Source organism: Crassostrea angulata, chromosome 10 (genome assembly GCF_025612915.1).
Source record: "Crassostrea angulata isolate pt1a10 chromosome 10, ASM2561291v2, whole genome shotgun sequence".
Taxonomy (NCBI): Eukaryota; Metazoa; Mollusca; class Bivalvia; order Ostreida; family Ostreidae; genus Magallana; species Magallana angulata.
In genome coordinates this window covers 33,983,362-33,996,323 of record NC_069120.1, presented here as the reverse complement: position 1 = coordinate 33,996,323, position 12,962 = coordinate 33,983,362, and the positions used below count along the sequence as shown (strand labels likewise).

Below are 12,962 nucleotides of genomic sequence, written 5' to 3'. Positions count from 1 at the left end.
GTATCGTGTTTTGTCCGAAACTTAGTTCTTCCCATGATGCAGTCGAAAGTTTACTTGAGCAAAGAGAGAAGTAAACATTGCGAAGAAAACCGTTTGTGAATTAATGCCATGCTCATTACACGGACTGTGGCTTAAATAAGGCATTATTTCGGAACCATGAAAGTGCTTGAATGACAGATAATGGAATATGACGTATGCACAAAATTTGAATTCGTGTTTCATTTACGGATGTTATCATGACGAAAAAGAAATTTTGCCGGGTACTTTATTGGCACGTGGCCAATGACATTTGTTCACTTCCCTAATTATGCATTGATCAGAATAACTCTGGTATTACACATTTTCTGTATTTGGATTATAACATCTTTTAACAATGACATGAGTGTAACTATGCAGTATCTTTCTCTGTTGGAGAAAAGGTCAGAATGTTGATAGAGAAAATGACATCTACGAAATCGTACCTTCGGAGGTCCCGAACCATTGCAGAAGTGGACTATGGCCCTTCAGGAGCACAGGAAAAAGAGAACTCGCCAGAGACTTTCAACCCAACCTCATCAAACTCCTGCCAGGCCCTGAAACATGCAGTGTCAGCCCTAACAAGACTTGATGATTTCATCTTGGAAAAGGTTGGGCAGGGATTCTTTGCAGAAGTGTTCAAGGTATGTATTTTGAATTATTGAACAAATTCCATTAATGCATCACTAAGAATAAGAAAAGTATACCCATGAAGAACTTGTAGAGAAAAAAAACTTAAGGTTATTTCCTTGAATTGGTACCAACAGCATTGTTGCAGGTCTGGAGTATTATAGAGACTATGTATTTGCTTAAAATTTATTTATCATATTTGATATTATTGAATAGGCAAATTCATTCTTGCTTGGATGTAGCTGATGTGTGTTAAGCAAGTTGTTTATTGAGGGGTATATATCCATTATATTAATTGCAGCTGTAAGATAGTATATTGAATGAACCTCATGGGCCAATTTCTGGGGGTTTCCACATGTATTGATTAATGAGAATAAGGAAATTCATTTTGCTTCTTGTAAATCTACTCATAGTCTTACAAAAAATCGTTTAGACAGTATGGTACCCTAGCTTTGAGAGAATGGTACCCAGAACTGAAATAAATATTATGTACAAAAGTATAAACATTCCTGGGGATATAGTAAAAATGTGTTTTACAATCATGTTTATTTTACATTTGACTTTTGTACAGGATATTTGAAAGCACAGGAAATTATGGTGGTTTCCCCATGTTTATTTATGCAGTGCAAAAGACAGTAGTATAGTAGACCCTGAACAAAAAAATTTCATTACTTAAGTGTCAGGTTATTTTTTATATAAGGAGTAGCCGTGCTTAGGGACAAACTCAAATAAACGTTTAACATTGGACGATGTTTTATGCATGATGATGAATTCTTCTCCACCTTGCATATACTATACATAGGGCTAAGAGGTAACTTATGATGGTAGAAAGATAATGAGCGAGATGTAAATGTCTGTCAGTTGAAGTGGTGTTGACACAATTTCTGTGTAAGTGCCGTAAGTCTGGATTTTTCCTACCCCCACTGTCTGGATGTGTATATGATGTAATCCTCTCGCATGTACCTCTCCTCATTTCTGCCAAGTGACAAACGTGGCGCGGCTGATGAATCTGTTTTTACCCGCCGGAGAAAGTGGTCGTCCTGTGCTGGCTTGTGCAAGATACATGTACGTGAAGCTACAGTTACGGCCTCCCTCCTCGACAACGCAAAAATTGCCCATCTACCTGTCTGTCGGAGTAGTATGTAATGCAAGATGATATAGCTATGTGTACAAACAAACCTTTTGGTAGAGATCAGACAGATAAAAAAGAAATAAAAGTACCTTTTGGAGAGTACATGTATATAGTCTCTGGGGGGTAGAGTGATAGGCTTACTGCTGCCTGCTGTGTTTGTTTCAAGAGAGGTCAATCAACAACATTAAAGGCGGACCTGGGTTCATGCAATCAGGGCACACCCTTCATAACAGGCTCTCATATATATCAAATGTGTCATTAGGGATTACCAATAAATGTCCATTGTATTACATATATGTAATATATTTTGTATATTATGTATTTCAATGAAGTTTAAGTCAAGATTTATGACATTTCCCCATTTTGATATGAGGAATAGTTCAGGTCAGTTTAAACTAAGGAATTATTACCTACCGCTAGTTTCACATGTATAAGTATGGTTAGCGTAAAATGAATAAAACTGTCATACATGTAATTTATTTGCTGCCTTCCCTCTTTATTTTTATGCTTCAGATGTATCATTCACATGTTTTTTCCAATATTTGATAAATGTTATGTTTACATACACGTACCTACATCAATTTATGTTTGAATTATTGGTTGAAGTTATTCACATTGACACATTTCATATGAACGGAAATATTTTTAAACATAAGAGTACATTACATGTCCATAATATGTCACATTTCAAGAGTGTACTATTATACCGGTACCTGTTATGATTTTGTACATACTTAGCAATGAAACCCAATGGCATGTTTTTCATTACTGAAGTTGAATGTTTAATTATTTATGTTCATTTGAAGTATATACTATCATATATAAGTATGGTTTTGTACAAAGCAGTCAAACCCATGTTTCTCATTAATTCTAAAGTTGAATGTATATTTATGTCTCCTATGAAGTATATATATCTACACTATTATAAACCAATGTTTCTCATTACTGAAGTTGAATAACTAATGAATTCATTCTGGTCCTGCCTTGCATTAATCAGGCCTTGTTCTTGTCTTGTTAAAGGTCACCCACAAAGCCACGGGTCAGGTGATGGCACTGAAGATGAATATCAACTCCAGTAATCGCTACAGCATGCTGCAGGAGATCCAGCTTATGAACCGCCTATCTCACCCCAACATCTTAAGGTATATCCCTTGCTATGAGTGCAGTCACATGTAGGTAATAGATGCAATCTAAGTGGTAATGAAAAACAAGTGCCCCCCCCCCCCCCCCCCACACTTCACCACTTCAACCAAACTATACACAATAAAATCTAAATTCATGCTCAAAAATTGTACATTCAAATCTTGATATATTGAAATAAGTTGTATATACTATGTTGAAAAATATTCAGTGACTTAATTTTGATATGAATTGCCAAATAATGCAATTGAGTTATTATCAATACTGACAATCTCAGATTGGTTAAAATTGACATTACCGTAAATTGACAGGAAAAAATCATTGGAGATCCCAGTATATTAATTAATATTTTCAAAAATACTGGTATATTTTATGGAGCTTGAAAATTGAAAAACATTTTGATGGGATTTTGTAAATAGTACCAGTACTTAGACCCACTGTGGTAAGCTGTGTGTTTGTTTACTACAGGACTTTCAATGGAAAATTGTTGGAGTATCATAACTCTGAATTAAGGAGAATTAAAATGGGGAGATATCCAGCCAAACTTGTGACAAACAACTCTATCTTTATTCTCTTTAATATCAGTTAATTCATTCTGTTGGATCAAAGTCAAACAATTACTAGCGCCCATTGGAAGCGTGGACAGAACTCTATCACCCAACGTAATCTTGTTGGCATGCCTGGAAATTGATAATTATTTCCCACTATGATTATCACAGCTATGGGTTTTGAACCATTGTCAACAGCTTAGGACTGTAAACAAATTGAAAAAAGGGGGAAATTTTTAATTGAATTTCATACAATGACTTCTAAAGGTTTAAGTCTTTAAAACTTATCTTTCAGCCTTATAAACTAGAACTTTGAACTTTATAGTGGTTAACAGACAGGGGCCAGTGAAATTAGAGGTTTGGTCAGTGAAAATCAGAAATGAAGATGCCAATTGTTTGTGTATATTTTTTCAGTCACACACAACCAGTTTTATACCGGTACATAGATTTAGTATGTACATGTACCATGCATATCAAAATACATGGAAATTGACCGAGTGTCCACTATATGAAAGTACAGAGAGGATGTGGCACATGTATTTTGTTTCCTTCACTGTTATACTTGTACCCGGTACATGCAGTACCAGTACACGAAAATTAGTAGCCGTACATCACACTTTAGCTAAAGGGGGGGGGGGGGGAGGGGTGGGTAAATAAATAAATTTTGACAAGGGTATTATACCAGTAAGCTAGTAAGTTTTAAAAGTTCTCATTAAGGCTGGTCTTTCTTTTTTAAGACTTTCACAGAATTTCATAAGCTATATAGGTTAAAACAAGATAGAGTACATTTGTTCTCAAAGAGGAAGAGTCTTATTTCACTTCTGTGTAAATATATATATCCAGAACTTTAAATTGAAAAATGTGATGTGGCAATACACAAATATTCTCATTTCTATTAGTGATCTATTTTGATAGTTTCAGGGTTGTTCATATATCCTGGCTATTAAATTTAAGATAAGAAACCATTTGGGAAAAAAGTTATTCCAAAAAGCAGAATTACATTTACAATTCAAAAATTCTAGGGTTTTGGGTGCCAATGTATAAAATAGAACATAAAAAAAAGATTTGCTTTTTGTGTTTTTCTTTGTAGTTTTTGCATGAACAAGATTTCTTTTCATTTATTGCATTGTCTGCATATACATGTACTAACTGGTAGAGTTCTAGCTGTTATCAGACCTTAATCAACTTCTTAAAACTTCACACCTTTTTTGGGGGGGTGGGGGGGGATCATGAGATAAAGACCTATTTCTCACTACAATTATACAACTGTACACCACCAAACTTATTCCACCAACACACCATCACTACGGCCTCTTCTTCTTTAACTAACTGCAGTATGAGAAGTCAGGTTCCTCAGAGGACCCTCTGCTTTTATTATTGGGGTCCCCAATAATGACAATTAAGGAGGGGGTCGCGGCAACCAGACTACATTATGAAGGGATGATAATTTGATAGAAAACTAGAATATATGTGTTCATATATATTGGAAAAACCATCAATGTAAGATTTATTCAGCTATAATCTCAAATGCTTATATCTTTGTCCATTACATTGGCTGTCTTGTTGATTGTGGTTCCGACACCTGGGGGTTCATCAGTACTAATTACTGTAGGGTATGTACCGGTACATGGGTAAAGTTGTAGACCAAGTAACTATGTTGTGAATCAGGTACTAAATATAAATCTAAAAAGTAAACATCTGTTTCCTAAAGAACACTACAGTGCCAAGAATCCATTAACACCTAGAGTTGGAGCCTCATATTTCGCTTTTGTTTTCACAATTTTGACAAATTGGTCAGGACTACAATATCAAGATTTGCCAGCAAATATTGTTGTTTGGTTTGTTTTTCGGCAAAAAATAAACGTTGCCAGATCAGCTTTTTTCAGTTGTTGTTAAGTCATCATCTCCGTCTATGCAATGAGAGAGGGTGGAAGATCTTATAAACACACTAGCTGGTAGATTGCTGTAGGGTCCTGCTGTTTTATAGAGAAGAGCCAGATAATTTCCTTGGGTCAAGGTCAAACAACACAAACAACAGCTGATGACTTAACGAATGTAGACACATAACGTAAGGGTAGATCTATGTGGTTTATGATTTTGGACAGCATCAGTTGGATTTTCTTTATAGTATTATGTAGCATAATTATGAATTTATGTATCTAACAACAAAACCAGTGATTAAATTTGAGATATTTTCCAAAAGAGTCTCTTGAAAAGATCTCAAATATTCCATATGATATTTAAATTTGAAATTAACTTGAATTTCTGTTTGTCTTAATTCTCAAAATCTAGAATTATTTCTGAATTAATTGGTTAGGTATATGTTGTTGAAAAAAATCTTCTACTGCAATAAAAGACACAGGTTATTCAGTATAGCATTGGATACCAATGTCACGATGTGAAATGTATGAACCTTGACAGGAACAAAACTGTAATAGAGTTTTTGCGTCCTGATTTGAAACATGATTCTGCACTTCAACCTGAAGTTAGTTTCAGTTTCCTCGGGTTAAAGGAAAAAAATTCCCAGGATCTTCCCAGTAGTAAGTACATGGCACATCATGCATCCCAGTTCCTTATCGTCAGCTGCGTTTGACAACTTCTGCTGCACCATTGTAATTTTATCAGACATCTCATTTCAACTGCGCATCAAGATAACAACTGCTGTAAACACTTCACCCAGTTCTGGTTCATCTTGAATTAAAATCAAGTGTGTATTTATATAGGTCAAAATTGAATACATAAGCGTCTTTATTTAGGGCATCAAGTGAGTAAGCACTCTTACAAACCACACCAACGGTTAGTTTTCAATTGAGAAGAAAGTTTACACACCATTTATTTACTAGAGCCCATTGATTATGTAGGGGGTATTTAGTTGGGTTATATGTATATGTGTGCATTATTGAACTCATGTATTGTTTATTTACTTAGTATATATATGAAAGAGCTTGAAAGTAATTGAAATTTGAAAATGTTGACACCTGTTTCCTACGGGTACAATTGGGGCAAAAGTGTGAGATCTTTGATATTCATGAGGCTTTTATGCCCCACTTAAAAAGCATCAGCCCAGAACACAAAAACCTAATGGAAAGTAATCTACCTGTATGAAAGTTTAATAGCCATAAAAAAGGAGGTCACTCCCTTGCTTGTTGGTTTTTTGACATGCTAGAATGCTAGTATTTTAATTACCTTATATAGATGTAGGTTTAAGAACTTGTGGTTTTTTTAGCCTCCTTATAGGAATAAAGCAAGACCAAATAAGAAAATGTTTTATTTGTGCCGATAAAATCTTGACAGATCATTGGCAAGTCCAGAATGAAGGGGAAAGGCTTAATCTTTTGTTCTTACTTTAACCGCTGGGCAGTAAAGGGCAAAGATTAAGGAGTGTATTGGGAATTATCATATCCTTAATAAGGCAATTTAAAGATAAAAATCTTACATGGTAAATAACAGGGGAACAAATTTTCAATAGAGCTGGTTGAATTGAATTTGTTGTGGATTTATATTGCGTATGATTAAGTAAAAAAAAATTTTATTGGCTGGACATAAAAATTTGTGGTTAGTCTGAATACCGGTAGTACCAGTATATACCGGTAGTGCATTAGTGCATAGAGTCAATGGATTCTGGATAAGGGTCAGAATGCAGAGTTTGTACCCGTTCCAAAGTCATGAATGTTTTGGCATGGTACTGATACATCTGGTAAAAGTCAAGTGGGTCAGTGACAGCTGATCAAACTGCAGAGATAAGATGGCTTCATGTCCAGAAAGGTTATACAATTCTACCTTGTCTTGGAAAGATCAAAATGGCAAATATTTAGGTGGCATTTTTGTATCTATAAGGACCAAACCTTGCCAATTTAAGTCAATTTCAAGCCACAAGATACTTTAGCAGAAAGTATTGTAACTGAAAGGGTGATGGTTTCTTCAAGATGGTCAAAGATGGCTGGGGTTTTACCGTTTACAATGCAGCCAGTGTGTCTTTTAAGTTTTGTCAGGGCTTGTTTTATCTACCACTTTTAAAGTTGATGGAAATCGAGACAATATATAAGAAGTCAGTGTTCTATATAGACAAAGAAACAATGAACAAGTATTGGTTAGGTCAAAGTCTACATTTTCACGATTGAGATTAATGGTGGTTTATATAAAGCACAGGCAAAGCAGATATACTGATTAAGAAGAATGCATGCTAAAAGCAGTTACAGATCATGCATTACAAAGAAATATTGATTTATGAAGAAATTGCATGTTCAAAGCTGTGGAAATTGAGATTTTGATGATTTTTTTTTTTCAAAATAAAAGGTATTGAATAATAAATATTATAAACAATTTGAAATAATAATTTTTATCCCAGAGACTGAAACACTATACAAATATTGACTGGGGTTGAGGGCAACATTGATAATATTAGCCCCCGAGGGACGAAATATTGCCCGACGCGATAATGCCTCGCATTGAACCAGAAATCTGCAGTTGCTATGAACAAACATCAACAAAATTTTGCCTGTGCAGCAGAATCAAACACATTTAAACATCAATTGTTGCATTGAAGTAGAAACTTTCCTATCCAAATCTTGTAAGAATTTCAAGGTTTTTTTTTAACAGAAATGAATTTTTCTTTGCAGGTTTTTGGGAGTGTGTGTCCATGAGGGACAGCTGCATGCCTTGACTGAGGTAAGTAAGCTCTGCTGAAATCATTTACTGGTTTATTAGGTAACTCCGATAATATTTATTAATGTTACAAACAGCTGCTGTATAGTGTATTCTTTTCTAAATAAACTCTATACAACTCATTACTCAAATCAGATAATGGAAGCATTTGTAGAATTTTCCATGCATTTCTTCGGCAGAATAGCTGCATGAGAGTATTAAGGCCACATTCAGTCATTGCATAATAAGAAAAAACTTGTTGAAAAGTCAGCCTTCTAAACATACACTAGATCTTGATTGATGATAAAAGAGAATACGTGTATTGCATTAGTAAGTTAAATGTTCAAAGTTCTGTAATGGGCTTCTGTTCAGCAAAGGGACAAAGTAATTGTGAAAAGTTAACAGAGTTTCGTAGAAAGGGAAAATTTTGGTTGCGTTAGCAGTTTGTTTCTTCTGTCTATTCACCTCCTATGAGTAATAAATGCCTAAATTATCAGACCATTGTAGTAAAGCCAAAAACATGAGACACTGGTAGGCATGCACTCATGGAATGTATCTGACATAGCATTAAAAGAATTCTCACTTTTTTTTTGATGGCAGAAATAATATTTTAGAAAGGAGTTATTCTTTCATGTGTATCTGTATATCGTAACTCAAAATCAATAAAACTAGAGCACAGAATTTTACAATACAGTGGTAGTCTGTATGAAAAATTAATACGATAAAAAGAAAAATTTCGCACATTATTTCCATTATAAATGAAATATTACTAAAACATGAATGATACAAAAGTTTAGATATTGGTAGGTTTATTGCCTATGTACATAAAGTAGTGAGTCTTCACTAGAAAAAAAAAACCTTGAAGCTTTTTTGGACCAGCTTTGTCTTGGGCCATACACAATGAGCAGGCTTCTTTTAAATGTCAGTCTCACATTAACAATAAAAAATATACTGTAAATTCCTTATTTTACACAAGATCTTAATTCTGCAATTTTGCCGTTTTGCATCAAATCGCGGGAATATAAAATCGCGAGCACCAATTTTTTGTAATGATTTCATATAGCCCAAAACTGTCTGAAAAATAAGAGCGATGTTTTAATATCCGCAAGGACTGCTTCTCACGATTTTACACGAAAATTAATTCCTTGCCTTTAATAAGGAATTTACAGTATGGTGAAAGGAAGACTAGGATGAAGTGAATCTCTAAAAATTGTTCATCTTCGTTAGGCCTACGCATTACAAACTGTACAAATGTATATGTATTACCGGTACATGGTTCAAAATGACAGGTTATGTTTTGTAGTTTATGAATGGCGGAAGCTTGGACCGCTTCATTGATGACAGGACCGTGGAGATGCCGTGGACTCTGAGGCTGAGTCTGTCGTCTGACATCGCCCAGGGAATGAAGTACCTGCACAGTAGGGGAATCTTCCATCGGGATCTTACGTCAAGGGTAATCTCCCCTTAATAAAGCATTATGGATGATTAAAAAAAAATTCCCTGATTATAAGCAGGTGCATTTTAGAGCTATTTTAATCTCCAGAGGAAGCTATGAATTCAAAATTACCAAATGCTTGATATAAAACTTGTAAAACCTTGTAAAAAAAATTCAGTGGAGACTTCTCTCATTATGTCTCCCCTTTCAAAGGGGAGACATATTGTTTTTGTCGACTTTCTTTTTCTTATTCTTCATATTCTTCTTCTTATTCTTCTTCATCCAAATTTGTCCAAGCCGTAACTTAAATACCCTTTGACATTAAGACTTCAAATTTGGAACATAGGTAGATGGTATTGAGAAGAAGTGCACGCCACCAAAATGTTTGACCTTGACTTATTTTCTTTTTCAAGGTCAAGCGTTTTATAAAAAATAGAGTTTGGAATATAACACAAGATTCCTTAAACTTACAAACTTTTAACTTGTATCATAGATAGATGGTATAACGTCCAGTTGAACCTTACCAAAAAATTTGACCTTGACCTTAAAATTTTATTTCAAGGTCAAATCAGAAAAAAATTCATTGTTCACCTCCTAAATATTCTTTGACAGAAGGACTTCAAACTTTACACAAAGAACAATTATAATACACTGAGGTGTACTTTTGATAAATATTTGACCTTGACCTTGTTTTACTCAAGGTCAACTTGAGAAAATATAATTAAGTTTTGTCTGGGTGGTAACTTAGAAACCTTTTGACATTAAGACTTCAAACTTGGAACATAGGTAGATGGTATTGAGAAGAAGTGCACGCCATCAAAATTTTTGACCTTGACCTATTATCTTCTTCAAGGTCAAGCGTTTTATAAAAAATATAGTCCGGACCATAACACAAGACTCCTTAATCATACAATCTTTTAACTTGTATCATACATAGATGGTATTTAGTCCAGTTCAACCTTACCAAAATTTTTGACCTTGACCTAAAAAATTTATTTCAAGGTCAAATTAGAAAAAACTTCATTGTTCACCTCCTAAATATTCTTTGACAGAAGGACTTCAAACTTTACACAAAGAACAATTATAATACACTGAGGTGTACTATTGATTGATATTTGACCTTGACCTTGTTTTACTTTAGGTCAAATTAAGAAAAAATAATTAAATTTTGTCTGAGTGGTAACTTGGATACCTTTTGACATTAAGGTTTCAAACTTGGAACATAGGTAGATGGTATTGAGAAGGAGTGCATGCCTCCATAATTTTTGACCTTGACCAATCTTGTGTCTCAAGTGAATTCATTTTCTAAACTGTATCATATATGGATGATATCTAACATATATAGCTGACTTCATTCTTTTTCACTTTTTAAATTTGCCCCATATTACAATCCTTGGGGAGAAGGGGAGACATGTGTTTTTTTGTATAAAAAAACAATACCCACTAGTTGATCATTGATCTTCAACAAACTCCTATTTAGATTAATTCTTTATTCCTAACACCTGCTCATTGACTGGAGAAGTAGCATCACTGAGAATCTAACACTTTCACTGGGGGGGGGGGGGGAATATTGTCAATGAATAACTTGTCTTCTGTGTAGGAAGTGGCAAGTCCAGAAATAGTAAAAAAAAAAAAAAAAAAAAAAGAGGGTTACTATATATATAAAGAGAGGAAATTACCCAGCGTTTGATCGCTCATTTGTTTGATTGATCTAAGAATAGAGCCTTTGAGGAGCTCTAATATATCTGTATATGCATTAGTAGTTGACACCGTTGTCTTTGTTTAACTTTAATCATCCTTTAGTTTTGTATTTATTTTAACACCGACCAGGATGTTGATAAGAGGGCCGGCTTCCTGGGGAGGATTATACCGAGCTACTTTGTTGTTGGACTCGTTCAGTAATGTTCATAAGATGCTTGTATTTGTGTTCAAAGTAAATGGGGAAAACAGTGCAAGCTATTATATGTATCAAATTATTATAGGTACACATTCGATAATATTACATAAATAGAAATGTCATTAAAGTGGCTAGTTTGAGTCTGATGGTGATGAATTCTTTTACCTGATTTTTTTTATAAATATGTTTATCCTCTATAACACTCTTGAAAGATGCTTGGACAAAGGCTTTTTATTTATAATATGATGTTTCTGCTGTGAGATAAAGAATGAAGGGCAACAAGAATCCTTGGAAGTTAATCAAGTAATTTTAAACTGGTTGCTAGAAAAAGAAGAAAGATTTTAATGAAGTAAGATTGTGATTAAGTGAAAGTAATTATATTGAGTAAAGAAAAGAGGTGGCGGATTCAGTGTTTTATGCTTACTGGTAATCTAGTGAATAATGTGATTTGGGTTTGGTTTTCCTTGATTCTCTAATTTCAAATCATATGTGAATGAACATATATGCTTTTAAATACAGTACGTGTACTTTGTATACAGTTTTAATATTTTCTGCTTTCAGAATATTCTGCTGCGGGTCGAGGGCGACGTGTACATAGCCGTGGTGTCAGACTTCGGACTGGCAGCAAAGGTCCCTGATCCTCTGTAAGACTTGCTTCTCTGTAGAAATAGTGCTCTGTTAGACGTAGTGTATAATGCATTACATGTGATGTATCATACAAATTCCATCATGTATAATTGCAGATTATCGAAGATACACCGGCTAAAAGCTTCCACTTGTTGTTTTGTTAATACATTGTATTCAGATCTATGTCCCCAAGGATCAGTCGCTTACTGTCAGTTTATCTACTACTTTTAATCAATTTGGCTGCATGCACTTTGAGTGCTTAGTAAATGTAGTGGCAAACAAATCTTTAAAATGCAGATTTTTACATTGATTCTTAAAGTATTGTACAGAGTGATGTAGAACATGTACTTGTAAATTTAATGCTTAATATTTACAGAGTTTATTTTTTACTTTTAGAGACAAGAGCACGAAGTTGCCCATTGTTGGATCTCCTTATTGGATGGCTCCAGAAACACTGAATGGTCTTTGGTATGGACCTCAGGTAGGAGAAAAAAAGGAGACATTTTACATGTTTTGGAATATCATCTTTATGTACCATACTTTGGCGTATAGTTCCTTGTTAATCTTTGGATTCTTAATATTCTTTAAATACGTATAGGCTGTTCAGCCTGTTGACTTCATCAGAAAGGACTAAGTGCGGTTTTATGCAATTTTTGCCCCCCAAAATCAAAGTTTTAGAAACAGCTTTAAAATAAGGTGAAAGATAATTAAAATCATATTGGAAATAAAGGTGTAAAAGGTTATCACCACAGTGACGTCATAATGTAGAAATGACGTCATGAATATTGCATTATTTTGATAAATTGATGTTTTGTAGCAAAATATGGGTGTTTTACGATAGTTATTCGACTGGGAAACATCGAGCGCAGGCTTGCTCAAGTACCATTTTTTAGT

At 34.4% G+C, this 12,962-nt stretch overlaps 1 protein-coding gene across 2 annotated transcripts in view; it reads left to right on the top strand.

Annotated features, from left to right (window-relative positions):
* The window catches only part of LOC128168018 (uncharacterized), a 46,999-nt gene that overhangs the window by 26,139 nt on the left and 7,898 nt on the right, over positions 1-12,962 (top strand). For both annotated transcript variants that reach the window (XM_052834074.1, XM_052834073.1), the window contains exons 13-18: positions 420-659; positions 2,798-2,919; positions 8,085-8,133; positions 9,413-9,562; positions 12,003-12,085; positions 12,465-12,549. In XM_052834074.1, the coding sequence (XP_052690034.1) occupies positions 420-659; positions 2,798-2,919; positions 8,085-8,133; positions 9,413-9,562; positions 12,003-12,085; positions 12,465-12,549 (729 nt within the window). The remainder of the gene's footprint in view (positions 1-419; positions 660-2,797; positions 2,920-8,084; positions 8,134-9,412; positions 9,563-12,002; positions 12,086-12,464; positions 12,550-12,962) is intronic.